This window comes from Pseudochaenichthys georgianus, chromosome 15 (genome assembly GCF_902827115.2).
Source record: "Pseudochaenichthys georgianus chromosome 15, fPseGeo1.2, whole genome shotgun sequence".
Classification (NCBI taxonomy): Eukaryota; Metazoa; Chordata; class Actinopteri; order Perciformes; family Channichthyidae; genus Pseudochaenichthys; species Pseudochaenichthys georgianus.
In genome coordinates this window covers 18,584,356-18,601,804 of record NC_047517.1, presented here as the reverse complement: position 1 = coordinate 18,601,804, position 17,449 = coordinate 18,584,356, and the positions used below count along the sequence as shown (strand labels likewise).

At 41.2% G+C, this 17,449-nt stretch overlaps 1 protein-coding gene across 3 annotated transcripts in view; it reads right to left on the bottom strand.

The window, feature by feature from the left end:
- The window catches only part of macrod2 (mono-ADP ribosylhydrolase 2), a 453,977-nt gene that overhangs the window by 4,377 nt on the left and 432,151 nt on the right, over window positions 1-17,449 (bottom strand). For 2 of the 3 annotated variants that reach the window (XM_034101061.1, XM_034101060.1), the window contains exons 11-14: window positions 16,738-16,776; window positions 16,306-16,350; window positions 14,624-14,776; window positions 13,974-14,042 (exon numbers count right to left, since the gene is read on the bottom strand). In XM_034101061.1, coding sequence (XP_033956952.1) covers window positions 13,974-14,042; window positions 14,624-14,776; window positions 16,306-16,350; window positions 16,738-16,776 — 306 coding nt within the window. The remainder of the gene's footprint in view (window positions 1-13,973; window positions 14,043-14,623; window positions 14,777-16,305; window positions 16,351-16,737; window positions 16,777-17,449) is intronic. The other variant, XM_034101062.1, reaches the window with a different exon arrangement.

Below are 17,449 nucleotides of genomic sequence, written 5' to 3'. Positions count from 1 at the left end.
GAAATGTGTCGTGATGTTTAACAGTCTCTCGTCCCTGGAAATGTAGCTCCTTCCTAAAGAGTTATTCTTCACAAAAGAAGAAAACAAATGCGAGGAGGGAGAAAGACGCATGCAAAATTAATTACAGACTGCCATCCCCGTAAGGCAGCCTGAGACTCCCCCTCACACACATCCTCCCCGTTACATCTCAAGTCGCACGACTCCTTCTTCCTCGTCACTCCCTGGGCAAACCGTGCCGCTTCCCCTCTTTGCAACAACAATCATCCAAACAAAGCAGGCCATAAAAAGAACTGCTCTCCCCAGGCGGACCGGAGATGATGTAAACAAATACAACTGCTTAAGCGTGATAGAGGAACGTGGAGAATCCAAAGTTGTATCAATGTTCTGTATGTTTACTAACCACTCTGCGGTCAATTCCTTGGAGAAACGCTGGTTTCCTGATTGTCATTGCCGGTTTGGGTTCACGTGTACCATGGAAGAGGTTATTGTTTGTTTGTTTTTCAACATATATTGTATTTTATTTTCAAACAGAAGGCTCTCAGTCAGCCATAAGAAGACATAAAATATTAGATACACTCAATTAACCCCCTACACACACATGACAATAGCACACAGATATAACAGATGAAAGAGGACATTTGACTTTTAAATGATGTCTGTATTGTTGGAGATAGTCATTTACAGGCTGTGTCCATGTGTAATAGAGGTGTAACAACAGTGTAACATGGGTGTAATAATGCTGTTACATGCGTGTAATATGGATGTAACAGTGTAACATGGTTCTAACATGGGTATAGGTGTAATACGGTGCAATATAGGTGTAATAATGGTGTAACATGGGTGTAATATGGATGTATTAACAGGGCAACATGAGTCTAACATCGGTATATTATGGGTGCAATACAGGTGTAATAATGGTGTAATAACAATGTAATCAGGCTTTAATAGGGGTGTATTCATGTGTAATATGGGTTTCTAATAACAGTGTTATATGGGTTTAATGTAGAAGAGATAATTCATTAATTTTGCATAATATTTATATGTGAAGTAACACAGTAGTTTATTATGGTTGTCAGAAAGATATGATTTGAAGACCAAGACAACAATAGTAAGGACCAAAAATAAATGGTCATAGGTGATTGTAATATTTTATGTGGCACTATGCAACATTTGCTTCCACTCTAAAGAGTATTGGCTAACAGGGTGCATTTACATTGTGTTGAGTTGTAGACAGCTTGGGCATACCACCTTTGCCTTGCTGGAAATGTGCTGCCAGCCACGGGTAACGTACACTGCTCCTTCAACAGAGAAGTGATTTCATCTGTTGCAACACTTTGGCAGGAAATGTCTCCTCTCTGAGACCGACTGGGATTTAGGGACTGCTAAAAAGCATGAAGGATCTAGCTACACAAATGTCACTCTGTATTCATTTATTTTTTAAACGTTTGATCTGAGGCAGAACTGTTCACACAGGAATTAACATCTTAATTAACAAAGAAGGGGACCTGAAAGTGGGGTCCATACTGTAGGTCAGTGAAATAATCTTCCATTATTCAGTAAACTGTGCTCCATCATTAACAATTGCATGTCTACAGCTCCAGCCCTACTGTTTAGGGCTGAGGGTTCCTGGCCCAAAGAGTTAAGGAACTACTGGTATAGTGTGCTATATCATTTATTTTAATGACTATATTGTTTTTTAAATTTATACCAGGACATTCTTTATGACTTGTTATGACTTATTAAACTACTTTTTTTCTTTTTAGTTTCTTATGAAATACTAGAAAATACTATAGTAAGGATATTTTTATGCCCTACTACATAGAAAAAGGTTTTATGTTTTATCTTTTTAAAAAACGGTTTTATAGCACTTTGTATGACATTTAGATCTTTTATTAAACTAGAGGGGTTGACATGTAAGATGTACATGTGATGGCCGCTCTACCAGCTGAGCTAGCCTGTTTTTCTGTTTTCATTTATTTTTTACTATATAGGATGACATTTTGTTATGACATGTATACTATGTCTTTTTTTATCTTGAAACTTGTGTACCGTACTTTTTATGACAACTTTCTGTATCACCCCCTGCTTTTGAAGTCATGTCATTGTGTTCCCAGGTGTCAGCAATTACTTTGAGTACAATGTTATCACAGGTGACAGACATGGCCAAGCTCAGGAGAACAGGAAGCATGTTGTCCCAACCCTGAGATATCCTTTAATCTTTTCCTGCTTCATTATACATTAATGAACAAAGCAGATTTACCACTAGATTCAGATCATCACGGTAATGGAATACATTTACAGGAAACATGTACACATACGATGTAGCACATGTGCTCGTGATCCAGGCGTATGGCATCAAGAGGGATGTGCTAAAATATGCATAGACATAAAATGATATGCCATGAATTATCACTTTTCCACATGTTGTGGATATTAAAGCTGATAGGGATGTGCCTGATGTTGTGACAGGAACAGACCCTCCATCAAGTCTGCCTTTAGCATGTATATGCCGCAGCTCACTGAAGCACTGGCCTCATTCCAGATGCTGCTTTCTTCCCGTCTCTCAGGTGATATAACAACAAAGTCTGGGTGCTACGGTAACATCCTCTTCCTCTAATATCCAGCACTGATCAAGACGAAGCCAAAAAGCTCAGAATTTCAATTGATTGCTGCCCCAGCCTCCCCTGGCTGCCTGAGGCTTGAAGGAACAGCAGAGCGGGGATGTCTGCTCTCTAATTTCACTCCTGTGTGCTGTCAGTGCAGGGGCTATCATTTAGGGAGGATGTGAGTGTGCTATGGTAAACACATAAACAAGATGGGGGAGAGAGAAAAACGGGCCTCTGTCAAGGTTTCTGGTGAAGGAGAGGGTCGGTCCACAGAGGGCTGATAAGGAAAACAGAAAAACAGTCGACTGAATTGACTCCCTCAGCAGGAAACTAGACAGCTTACACCAGTGGTCCTTAAAGCCGGGACCCTGAGGGTGCCTCCCACCCTCCATTTTGGTATGTAAATTACCAGTTTGCATGCAAACTGTATTTGTATACTGCATGGGTGGGGTGATGTGGATGTCTAGAGAAAGAGGGCATACAATAATCAAACTCTATTGTTTCTCCAGGATAACACTGAAACATGCATGCCATTGCTCCATGAAGATCAACCTCAAAAGGGTATCTGATCTGCATTTCACACACATTATAACCTGTTTATTTTTCCTCTCTGAAACATCGTGACGTGAAGTTTCCATGACATATTAGTGAAAAGTGACCCCTCAGGAGATCAAATATATTGAAAACATCTGCCAAACTTTTACACTCCTTAACTTTAAAAAAATTCTTCAACTTCATTTATTTTCTTGTCACTTCAGCCTTTCAGAGGTTCAGTGAAAATATCCCGCAGAGAAAAACGCTCAGTAGCTCAAGAGGGAGGATCTGTGTGTGTGTGCTCACATCTGCACAGATGAGAGGAAGGAAGAGAGTTAGGCATAAGCCAGCCTCGTATGCAGACAAGCAGAAAATTACATCCCCCCCCCCACCTTCCATTCATTTATTAGACAAGAGGTGGTTGTCGTTTTGTTGGTCAGCATTAGTAAACTGCCCCACAGCATTCCACCATGATGGAAAATGAGTGTGAACTGGACAGCAGTGGCAAGTTAAGATATTAAAGCATGACATTATTAAATGAAATGGACTTTTTATTTGATGTAGCTTTAATATGATACACCTTTTTCAGTGTTTTGCATCATCCTCGAAGAGCCTTTGTCCCCCTAAGCAGCAGTTCTGCTTTCACACTACTTTTAATGTTCTTGTCATTGTGGCTCAGTCAGCCGACAGGGAAGCTGTCCCTGTGGGTCACCCACATGGCATCATGGGAAGCCGTCTCTGCTTAATGTTGCAGACAGGAGCCTGGGGCGGAACAGGAGGATCCTTTTGTCCGTCAGCCACAGGACATCTCACTGTCTTTTAATTCAAATCCTCTCTTCTTGAGCGGGAGAAGAATAGAAATCGATGGAGGTGTACAAGTGTCCGTGCCCTACAGAGTCAGTTCCCCAGGAGAATTTCTTCCGTGCATTTGATCCCCGGAGCATGGCGCGGTTGGCCGGTCTGCTGTTTCTGAATAGGTCCTGCAGCTTTGATCCCCTCCCACAGGTGTCCAGCTGCTGCCACAGAACAACGGACACGACCCGTCGCTATCTCAGCGTGGGAGCTTCTGAAACCCATTCAAACCGTATTTCATTTCCCAGCCTCTCTCTCCGTTTCTTTGTTCTAAGTGGCCTCTCGAGTATGCACAAATAAAATTGAAAAAACACTTCTGACAAAATGTCTTTAACTGATAGCAAGTATTTCTATTTTGCTTGAGTGAATCAAATTTCTAGTAAAGGTCTTTTTGTTTCTGTGGCTTTTATGGAACAGGCGGAGGGCTGCTGCTCGCTCAATAGAATTTTATCTTGAGAGAATAACACAGCAAAATGTCAAGGTCAATTTCAGTATCTATTGAGCAGAATTCATTTCAGCATGTCGACCGGGTGGTTTTTGAGGGACCTGTGCCTTGTCTGCATTGAGCCATGTATATTAAACAAGTATCAAAGAGCCCCTCGTTGAACTTTGCATGGACTAATAGCTTTGAGGCTAATATGTCTACTGCAAAGATAATTAAAGACATCTCCCCGCTCGAGCAAAACAAGAGCGGGTGGAACTCAACAAGTGCCCAACCAAAAGAACTAAGGAGCTGGTAAATGTGGAAAGCAGCCCATTTTCATATGTTAATGTTAAGTTTGTAGAGAAAGCTTAGCTATGAGTTGCCGTTCTCACAACAGGAAAAAAGAGGATATTGTAAGGAGGCGGGGGTCAGCGTTTGATTTTCTTTGCTATGAGATGGAACACTGTCTGACAATCCGAGCCAATTAAAGTGCACCGGGCTGTGACCTGCAGGCTAAGGAGACGAAAACAAGTCTGCTCAATAAACACTCTGACCGCCCCTCTCCGCTGTTTTTCTCCTGAAAAGCCAAGAGTCCTTATTAATATTCCGCCTTTCTTCTCGCTAAGAAAAGGCCAAGGGGTTGTGGACACTATAAGTAGCATTGTGCTCCCCTGCGGGTTTAGGTAACCTTGCAGTGGTGGCTGTTGAGGGGCGGCACCAACTTGGGTCAGGGTCCCCTTAACAGGCTGAAAGGGCCCAAGCTCATTACACAGGCCTGGGCCATGCTTGACAAGATGAGAAAACAGAGTACTCCGAATGAGTGAAAAGAGAACAGGACACCATCTGCTCCAAGGTTAAGCTACAGCTCAGAGAAAGAGAAGATGATTAGAGGGCAGGAGAGATGGCAAGAATAAGAGGGGGGGGCACGGTTCACAATATGTGTTGCCAAAAAAAGCGATTGGAAAAGGACCCCCGGCCACTCATTGAAGCGACACGTTGAAAAAACCACGAAAGCCAGTAAAGAATGTCTCCACTGGCAATGTCTCTCACTCTTGATCTCTCTTTTTATTTGTTCTATTCCCCACTCTGTCCAAGTTAGGGAAAAATAGTCACGAGATAAGTAAGAGCGAGAGCACCGAGACACCCTGAGATGAAAGGAGTAAGTGAATAACTGATTAAGAGAAGAAGTGAGAGGGAGACAAAACAAAAATAGACATGGCAGGGAAAAAAATAATGCAAAAGAGGCCTCCCCCTGTGTGACCTACATACCTGCTAAACCTGCTGTCAGTGGTGGCCTGCTCCTCTCTCATCACTCGCTGAATTACTTTACATAATCTTTAGACTCTCCTGCAGGAAGCTGCCCACCTCTGTCTTCAGTTCTTATTGTGGTTTACGATATCAAGGCGCAGACAGATCGTTTTCAGGGGACGTGCGAACCTGACACAAAGGTGATCTGGCTAACCCCCGCGACACAATGAAAAGTGACACTGCGGGCAGAGCAGCATCAGGCGCCGTGACGTTTGTGCCGCTGAGGAAACAGATCGGGCCAGCTGACTGATCTGCAGTTATGAAGTGATGCCTCTTCTGGGCAGCTCAAGGTTTTCTGCCGGAGATCATGGATCTGTCTGGTCAATATAATCAAAGCGTGAGTCTAGACTGCAGCGAGAACCAGGAAGACCTGGCAGAGCAGCTGTCTGTCACTGAAAGGTCAGCAAGAGAGCAGCTTTATAGCTAAACCTCAGCAGGGGAACCAAGAGTCAGCACAAAGTGAGGGACTGACAGAGAGGTATATAATAAATACTGAAATACTAACTTAATGAACTGAATATACCACAGCACCAAGGTACTACTAAATAATTCATTTTAAATGATTTAAGTAGTTTCTATGATGAGTTATTTTAATGAATTTCCTCCTTATCAAAGCTTAACAAAAGCCATATGACATAACATACTGAACTGTATAACATCATTAAGGCTTCAACTAACAGCTATATTTGTAATTAATTAATTTTTCTTAAAAAGGTGTTATTGTGGTTCAGTAAAGGTTTTTTAAGGCAAGGCAAGTTTATTTATATAGCACTTTTCAACACAAGGAAATTCAAAGTGCTTTACAAAAAATGAAAGACATTAAGAAAATGGCATTTAAAATCAGTCATTAAAAAGAAAAGCTAATAAAATAAACATTAAAAGAAAAAATACATGGATAAAAGTTACAGTGCAGTCTAAGATATGAATAGTTCAATTAAAAGCAGCGACAAAAAGAAAAGTCTTCAGCCTGGATTTAAAAGTAGTCAGAGTTGCAGCGGACCTGCAGGTTTCTGGGAGTTTGTTCCAGATATTTGGAGCATAATAACTGAACGCTGCGTTTCCATGTTTAGTTCTGACTCTGGGGACAGAAAGCTGACCAGTCCCTGAAGACCTGAGAGATCTGGATGGTTCATAGTTTAGCAGGAGGTCAGTAATGTATTTTGGGCCTAAACCATTCAGTGCTTTATAAACCAGCAGCAGTATTTTGAAATCTATTCTTTGACACACAGGAAGCCAGTGTAAAGACTTCAGAACAGGAGTGATGTGATCCACTTTCTTAGTGTTAGTGAGGACTCGAGCAGCGGCGTTCTGAATCAGCTGCAGCTTCCTAATAGATTTTTTTGTGAGACCTGTGAAGACACCATTGCAGTAGTCGAGTCTACTAAAGATAAAAGCATGGACAAGTTTTTCCAAATCCTGCTGTGACATTAGTCTTTTAATCCTAGATATATTCTTTAGGTGATAGTAGGCTGATTTAGTAACTGTTCTAATGTGACTGTTGAAACTCAGGTCAGAGTCCATGACTACACCTAGATTTCTGGCTTTATCTGTTGTTTTGAACATTGCAGGCTGAAGCTCAGCGCTCACTTTTATACGTTCTGACTTGGCTCCAAAAACCATTACCTCAGTTTTATCTTTGTTTAATTTTAGAAAGTTCTGACACATCCAGTCATTGATTTGTTCAATGCACTTACTCAGTGTTTGAATTGGAGCATAGTCTCCTGGTGAAATTGTTACGTAAATTTGTGTGTCATCTGCATAGCTATGGTAACTTATTTTGTTGTTTTTCATTATCTGAGCCAGTGGTAGCATGTAGATGTTAAAGAGAAGAGGCCCCAAGATGGAGCCTTGAGGAACCCCACATGTCATATTTGTCAACTCAGATGTGTATTTACCTATAGAAACAAAGTTGTTTCTGTCCTTTAGGTAGGATTCAAATAAATTTAGAACTGTTTCCGAAAGTCCCACCCAGTTTTCCAGTCGGTCTAGTAATATGCTGTGGCCAACAGTGTCAAACGCAGCACTGAGATCTAATAATACTAACACTGAAGTTCTGCCACTGTCTGTGTTTAAGTGGATGTCATTAAAGACCTTTACAAGAGCAGTCTCAGTGCTGTGGTTTGGACGAAAGCCTGACTGGAACACATCGAAACAGTTATTTAAATGCAAGAAATTACTCAACTGTTGAAAAACAACTTTTTCAATGATTTTACCTAGAAATGGGAGGTTTGATATGGGCCTGTAATTGTTCATTACTGAAGCATCTAGATGATTCTTTTTTAAGAGCGGTTTAATGACTGCAGTTTTCAGGGCCTGTGGAAAAATACCTGAGTGAAGAGATTTGTTTACTATATGAAGTAGATCTGAGGCCATGCAAGGCAAAACATCTTTGAAAAATCCTGTTGGAATAATATCATATATTTTTTAAAGAAAATACATTCACAAAAATACTGTATAAATAACAAATATACCTCAGTCTAGAGATGTCTATAATGTCATGTAGTATAGTATCTTATCGTATCGTATCTTCATCTCTCTTCGGTGAAGAGAAATTAGAGAAAGGTGTCAATGTCTGAAAATACTAGTGAATAAAATACTAGTGATATTTGCATTTCAGTGGGTTAAAGACTTCAAATCCCTGCTGTTATGTTTGAGTTTCACAGACGATTGTCGGTATCTCCTTTGGGTTTACTTTGGGTCTAACTGAAGTAGCTCTACCATAAAATCTCCCGGCTGCCTGCAGGAGACAGGAAACAGTTTCAGAGATCACTGATCACTCCGTGCCTTTATGTGTGTGTTTTTAAAGGATGTGTATGTGATGGAGACTAAAATGTGTTCCAGACTTTTCAATCTGTGCTGGCTGACAAATTCTCACTCTGCTCCGAGTTGATTCATTTGCCATCTTTGTGAACCCAACAGAGGTTAGGGGACAGGAGAGCTGATCAAAAGAGGAGCTTCAAAGGAGGACAGAAAAACGGTGTCCCTTGTAGCTTGTTAGATGAGGCCCCTCTCTCTTTGAGGTAGGCTTGTGGGCCAGAGGTGAGCAACATAATGAACATAGTGCACGTTGTTTGTCTATGCGCTATCGCCAGCTAAATGACCAGAGTCCAGTTCTCATCAATAAGCAATGTGATGGAGGGTACTGTCATGCTGTAGAATGGTGAAAAAAACTCCAAGCAATTTAAATGAAACTTCTTCATATTGAAATCTCCAGGAAACGGTCAAAACTAAAAGTCGAATGTAGTTATAACAAGAGAACCAAAGTCAAATGGAATTCAAGGCTGCATTAATACGGATAAAATAAATAATTTCATCACACACAATGCCTCTGCAGGGCTTCCATTGGTGTAGCTGTGTCCCTTGTCGGTGCAAAATGCTTTAAAACACAAGCATAGCCTAAAGTCTTCAGCCAGTGGCAGCTTGCTCCCCGAGGAGCCACTCACTTTTACAGTATACAGTGTAATGCCAAAAGTTAATTATGTTCCGACAACTCTTTGTCACAGGAAAGGCTGCATTGCTCTCCAGAATTAGATTTACATCACTAGTATCCCATTGTTCACAAAAGGCAATGACAAAAGGGCACAAAACAACCAATTAGGCAAAGCTTGAAATCCTTTTTGCTGAGACGAAGGGACGTAAATGCAAAGTACATTTCAGCAACACAGAGAGGAATAAACCAATGAGTCCTGGGATAAATTATTCACGCTGCTAAAAAGCAGGAAAATATATTTTTACTTGCAGAGGATTATTAAGAAAATCCACTTTTTGTAAGCTTTTGTATTTTTGTATGCTCTAACATAAAAGAGAGCACAAAGGGTCGCCGTGCTGCGATGGTTGTGTTGCACCTTGATATTGCCGATGGCAAGTCTGCTGGATTACAGGAGAGACATTTGTGTCTGCTTGTTGTTCTGTTACACAAGCCCTACCACTGAGGGAGTAAAATACAAAGAAATCAATAACATCCTCAAAAAAGAGAATAAAACCAATTCTCATAACAGTTATTAGAAGGGGATTTGTTGCAGTCTCATTTTTCATGGGGTTCTGTCGAGGGTACATGATGTGCAGCAGGGTTTTTTGGGCACCATATGGCACTTGTGGATACAGCTGGGCTTTCTGCACAGAGCCACACATATAGTGAGCTGCGAGCGGTTGTGGCAGAGTCCCAGCGGTAAAAAAAACAAAACTCACCCATCTATACTTAAAACCTCCTGGCAAGCGTTAGGAGAAAGAAAGTCATGACACTAAAGTAACAAACAACAAGTGAAAACTTTGATAATGAGTGTGAACTGGAATTGCTGTGATGTTTTTTAACAACACAACAGGTCTAAGGAGAGAAAAAGAAATATCGAGGGAGGGATGAGCGGAGGGAATGTGAGCTCCGGTGCCTCTGGGCTCGTGTAATGGTGCCTTGTCTCTGCTGTGTTCAGACTTAGATTGTTGTGATGGCCTGCTGGGTCTGTCTGTCTCTGTCTCCCCTGCAGGATCCCCCCTGCCAGCTGGCCTTAGTGTGCCATTAGAGTCTGTGCCCTGCTCTACCACTAGTCTGAACCCAGCTTTTCTTTGGAAGGGACCTCATCCTTAAAGTATTCTCTGTAGTGTCCTCCCAAAGTCAAGCCTCTAGCAGAAGCCACCTTTATCAAAGAATGAAAAATACATTCAGGCTCCCACGATTGCAAGGCTGTCTGTGCTTTATATTCAGACCGTGCCGATAATAGGCACATACTAACGCGACTGGCAGTGTAATAGGAGATACTATCACAGAACAGCGCTGCACACCTTATTCAGGTTTGTGTTGGCGCATTGCATGCAAATGCTTTACAGGGGGAACTTGCTCAAAGTTTGATTGTAAAAATAGGATGAGCTTCTGTTTGCTCGGTGTCTTTGAATCTGCGCAGCCATTACATCTTACCTTTGGAAGCTAAGATGATAGCTATCGACTCCAGTAGGAGAATCAAACATGCATGAAAGAAAAACAATTTCTGTTCACACCTCAGATTTATTATTACCTAGCTTTAGGCAAAGTCTCATTTTAATTGATGTATGCTCCATGGGCTTACTGAAGCGGGTGCCCACTCTCACAAGTCACTAAGGCTCGCTGGATAGATATTTCAAACACAATAACAATATAGCCTCAGTTTCCATTTAAAAGCGTGTTATGAATATTCATAAATAAAGGCTGCTTGGCTTCTGATTCAATTTGGGAGATATCAGACTGAGAATCGTATTGCCTGTGCAGGGAGAAATCTAATACATATGAGCCATATTGTGGAGATACAGAATCTCTCCTCAGCCTACCCCTTACATATCTCTACTGCACACACAGGGAGCTGAAATCCTCACAATATAATATTTGTTATGTACTGTGTGGCTCTTGGTGGCTTAGAAAACGCCATTACATTAAAGTCATTGTTAGAGCTTAGAAAAAACAAGACTAAGTGCTCAAACATAACTTCACGAATAGACCTGCAACGTAAACAACAGATGCTACAGTTTGGTAATATGAACTGTTAAGACATCAGTAAATAACCTGTGCCATATCCTACATCTTTACCCAGTGAAAGAAAAATGGGGTAGACTGACTGGTTTTTACCGAGTCATAATGAGGACGAGAGTGAGAATGGATAAAACACAAAGCTTTGTAATATTTAGTGCGGCTGAGCTGGGACTGAGACACCGAGCTGTGATAAACACTTCCCTATGTGCAATATAGAGCTTTGTGCCAACAGCAGGCTGTCAGCAGACATTTCCGATAACTGTGAGCACCTGGAAATAAATGTACAGAGGCAAAGAAAGGTATTTGAGAATGCTGTATATATATGTCTGCCTTGTAGATGTTCTCAAATCAGTTATATATGTGAACATTTGCTTTGGAGGCTGAATGACGAACACTAGAATGAGCCCAACAAAGGACTAGCTGGTAAATGTGATATTAAATGCATACAAAGCCAAATGTTTAGTACAGCTGATTTGATTTAGATACATTATTGTTGTGATGAATCAATGTTCAAATAATCTAAAAACAAATGAGAAAGCATCTCTTTAGAGGCAGATAATTGCTTGTCCTTTAAGAGCATTAGATTTATTTTTCTTTGAGCCACTGATTGCATTTGGAGACGAGAAACATAACAGCTAACATAACATGTTATTTGTGCTTGCAAATAACTAATTGATTGTCATTTTAAGACAATGTCAAAAATAAGATAAAAGGGTGAGACTTGGTGAAAAAGACCACTCACACGCACACACATAATTACAGGTGTGCCTGTGGGTGCCTGTGTGTGTGTGGTAATCTTCCTTAAAATTGTTCAATTCAATACTCCTCCTTGTATCATGTATTATTCCTTTCAATGAAGCAGATTTAAACTCCATGGCCACGAGCAGGCAGCCTGATTACAGTTATTAATTTTAATAAAGGGTATTGGCCTGGGAATCGTTGGTCCTGGCCTGTGAATAGCAGGTTACGCGTGGCTAAGCCGGGCTGGCCCGCATTAGATTCAATATCCGAGACAGTTTGAGTCTGCACAGTGTCCAAGGCCCTCTATACAAAATGCAATCTGCCTGCAATCATGAATGACACCACTGTTTACTGCTCGACAGTGCCACCACACAGTACCCAACCCCAGGTAACCTCGGACAGTGACAGGCACTGGTGGGCCGGGCAGACACAATCGACAGGCGGGGTGAAGTCTTCCAGTGATGGAGAGCCTGCAGTGTTTGTGGGACAAACTGCGATGGCTTTTCAGAGAGCATGGAGAAGGCCATCTCAGATAGATTTATCCGTGATGTTCGCTCTCACCCAAATTAATTGGATGTCAGTCAAAGAGAAAGTGAAATGAAGGTGGGGGAGTGACTCAACCCCTTTGTGTGAGTGAAGTGGTGGGAGAGGGGCGGGTAGTTCTCCCAAATCTAACCCCTTAAACTCTCCAGAGAATAGCATTAATCAGTGACGATGTGGGCTGGAGAAAAGATGTGGATAAATAAAGACAGATTATCCCCTTTGGCAAGAGACCAAAACGGGCGGGCTACACATAGAGAAGTTTGATCCAAACTAAATGGCCTCCCTATCATGGGACTCAATTGGAGTTTCTGAATGAAAATAAAAGCTATATATATCTCTAATCATACTATCTGATATATTACTCATTGTCAACAAAACCAAAACCAACAATGTGCAAGTAAGTCTCTCAAAACGTTCTGACTACTTGTCTGTGCCACTGAGCCTCGAACCATGTTCTTACTGAAAATGGAAATATTTAAAAACAGGTGATAAATATATAGGGTATTTTTTATAATAAAAAGGCAACTTAATATATTGAACAGCTGGGCATCTTAGTCTTACACAAACAAACAGGGATTAGCACAGATGTAATGAGTATACCAACAGCAGGTTGGTGAATGTGGAATGGCAGTGCTCATGTTCATGAAGGAACAGGTCACCGGGTCATCGGTCAGACCCATCAGGGGTGAAAAAGGTAAAGGGTATTCCACGCATTGTATCCCTCTCAAAGGCACCCATTTATCCATGAGAAGCAGTGCTGCCCCTGGCCAAATTGGGGCCCTTGACAATCCTCCTGCTGGAGCCTGAATAACATTTTGCAACTTACTTGAACTATTTGCATTACAGAAATAAAAAACAGTACAAAAATATTTCACTCTACGAACACTGAACACTTCCCAAAAGGCAACAAGCCACAATAAGCTTTAAAGTTTGTTTCAATGAGTTGCACCTCAGTTATTTGCAATGTATGCTGTGTCTATGACTTCTCCAATTGTTTTGTTGCATCTAAAGTTAGTTGCTATCCTCAGCACATTTTCTGAGCCGCACGCTACTTGTAACAGGTAAAGGTTTCCTGAAGGCACCACACTTGTGGATTTTGCTAGAGCATATACATATCCATAATAAGAGCTCTTGTCTTTTCCGTCTAGCGATTATTGAATTTGTTCATCTGTGGTGATTGATTGTTCCCAGCAGCTCCATCATGGCTTCCAGAGATGTGGTACACCACCTGAGGCCCCCTGCAATGCCTAGTACTTTCCATACAAAGTCATTTGACATGGGTGAAGTAGATCTTAGACAGGCTGACATTGATTCTTACAGAAAACTTTTTCTGACAAACAGCAGACAGCAAAAACAACACTGGCCCTAATAATTCAATACATAAGAATACAAATATGCCAGAGTGGACAAGATATCGACATTGGTAGAAAGTCAGACTGTCAATCAGATCAAATCATAGCAAATCCCTTACCTTCCATCTCCACAGTGGGCTTTGCTGTGTCGTCATCTTCTGCCTTTGCAGCAGGCTGCTCTTCCTCTGCTGGAAAAAGGAGGCACAGCTCTGATGTTTGTTACGCTTTCACACCACGTCAGTGTTGTTGCAGACAGGTGATCACACACAAGTGTCCGCAAACATGATGCAATGTCTTCAAAGTTATCAGCTTTGGTTATGTGTACTAGTATTATGATGTTCCATTTCAGTAATAGAATATTGTATGTCCAATCGCTAATGCTGCAGTCAAATCCTCCTCATTCTGTGCTGAGAGCTCAATCTGCATTGATTTAAACACTGACGGCTACATAAAACATATTGTTTATCTGTAGTGTTCCATCTCCCAGCCCTGTAATTTCAGACTGCTGGTAAACCAACAAATGTAAACATCTATGTTTCCATGCTGTCATTATGTCAGCCATCAGGGTTTCATGCTTTGAACTGACTGATTCATATCTGTCTGCCTCACTGCCCTGTGGATATGTTGCTGCATACAGTGCAGTGATAAAACACATTTAGGAAATCACATCATCACCTGAAACTGTTTCAATTTGGAGTAAATATTTGTGATTGACCATTTTTACATTTAAAATGATAAAAAACAAACAATTGCTCCCTTAGGTACATACCTGTGCCTTTATCTTCCTCTTTATTGTTTTCAATGCCTTTGTCTTCATCTTTCTCTTCTTCGTTATCTATTCCTACGTCTTCATCTTTCTCCTGGGTTTCCTTTTCATCCTTTTCCTTTTCTTGATTTGGCTCCTGGTTTCCTGCATTTTCATCTGGAGGCACACAGACATTTAATAAATAAATAAGTACATTTTGCAAAGGTGAATTCAGACATAGGGAATCAAAGTGTTCACATTAAATCCTGCAACAGCAGAAAATAAGACCATAAAACATGATTGCTGATCACTAAAAAAAAACATTTTCACACCAACAGATTGCTCTTTTTCAGTTTGAAAGGCAACAAAAGAAGTGAAAACATGTTCTGAAGAGAAAGTGCTTGATGTATGCTGTGAAAGCTCCTTTAAATGGAGATTTCTAAAAGAGCTGATTTACAATACTGCTGGAAATAAAGCATGTAATGGTTTGTGTTATAATTGCATCACTGGTGTTTGCCAGGGTGCGGTTTCTAACATCTCAAACAAAACAATAAGTGCTAGTAAATAAAGAACATCATCTGCGTTAAAAGGGAATAATACAGAACTAAATGTGAAGGAACAGCGTACTTGCGGTATAAATGTGCTAATAAAGGTCTGTGAGCAAAGTTTATATTTTACAAAGTAACCAAGACCACATTATTAAATAAGATATTGATCTGTGGTCTCTGGTTTCCACCTGCAATAAACACACACATAGGCGTGAAGGATACCTCTGCTGTATGTTTGGCTAAGTTAGACTGCAGGTGTCGCCCAAAGCTCTATATCTCTGCTCCTCCTCCCTCTCTGTTTGTGTCTCACGAGAAAGTAATTACATAGCTCAGGTTTTCAATAGCATCCCGGTGCTGCATTCGCTATAGCTCTCTCATAGAATATCTACAAAATGCATGTTCAGAGAGGCTCTATCTGTCAAATCTTCGTCAATGGAATGGGATTTGAATAAAACAAAAACAGGAGAGAGAGGCGAGGCACTGCTTACTGCCAGTATGCAAATGCAGAATTTTAATTATATACCAGCAGCGCAGAGGATATTCGGAGAAAGAGGAATGGTTCTGGCTCAAAGTTAATGCTTGCCACACACACACACACACACACACACACACACACACACACACACACACACACACACACACACACACACACACACACACACACACACACACACACACACACACACACACACACACACACACACACACACACACACACACACACACACACACACACACACACACACACACACACACACACACACACACACACACACACACACACACACACACACACACACACACACACACACACACACACACACACACTCACTTAAGGCTTTTCGCTGTCAGCTAAACAAAACAAATCAGGGTCTCAAGGTCTGGTTGTCCAGGTTGCACAGATGCATTTGAGACTTTTGTATAGTAGTTAATCCTCTGCTGCTAACAAGACTGATCAGGTTGGATATTTAATCAAACTCGGAGCTGAAGTGAAAACCATTGGTCAGCTCGTACAATTCCCATCTCCTCTAGAGTCTAGTCAGATCAATGTGTGCGCCTTCCCTCTCAGTGAGGGATGTGTAGGGTATTAAAATAACTGGTAATCACCCCCCCCCCCCCCCGCCCGTGCTGCAGCCTCGGCTTGTCACTGTACCATACCTGGGTTTTGACTCTCCATTTCCACGTCTTCATTTCCCGCAGCATCTAGAAATGGTGGGAAACATTTGAGTTCAGTGCTTGTGCCTGGAGTCGAATTGACTCAGCTCTTAATATCACCTCAAAACAGCCTTTTCATTCCCTGTCTTTGTGTAGCTTTGTCTTTGTACTGCATATGAGAGCAATGGAACCACAAAGACATGCATAAATTAAGTGAGAAAAATGTCACTTCTAAATCCATACATAATTGAGGGATTTCTTTGTTCCAAGCTTCAATGATAAGAGAACTTTTTTTTGTTAGAGTGGAGGCACAGAGAATGGAAAGACTGAATTGGAGCAAATATAACATTCATTTTTTATGACAAATGACATCAAGAAGCAATGGAGAGCCGAAGGCGCTGCGAACATGTGTTAATGGTCTGTGGAGCTACATACCATTGTCACCCTCTTCTTCATCATCTATTTCTTCTTTACCTGAAAATGGAGGGAAAGGAATAATCAGCCTGAACAGGAATGATGCCGGTCGTTCAAGTTTGAAAAACAAAGCTACCAGACACACTAATGATCATAAACTGTTCGTCTCCAGACAGAGTATTCATCTTGTGAGACATTTAAAACATCCTTGTTCACCAGCTTCACTTTCACAATGTGTTTTACATACTGGGTTAGGAACGGATTTACTTAGCATGGTCTATCTGTAAGGAAATCTAATACTGCACTTGCGAATAACAACTCCTGACACTTTTTTTTAGCTGATCTAGACTTTGTTATAACCAGCTTTTAACTTCAATTGTGGAATGATCAGATGGGTTCAGTTGGTACTAATTCAAGCCAACTATTCCACAGGCTTGCACCTTACTTTTGGTACCAATTGTTCTTTAAATAATGTTTCACTTCCGATATTAGATCGCATCTTAGGTGACTGTTATAGCAGTAACGCATGAAACTGCAGTCACACACACACACACACACACACACACACACACACACACACACACACACACACACACACACACACACACACACACACACACACACACACACACACACACACACACACACACACACACACACACACACACACACACACACACACACACACACACACACACACACACACACACACACACACACACACACACACACA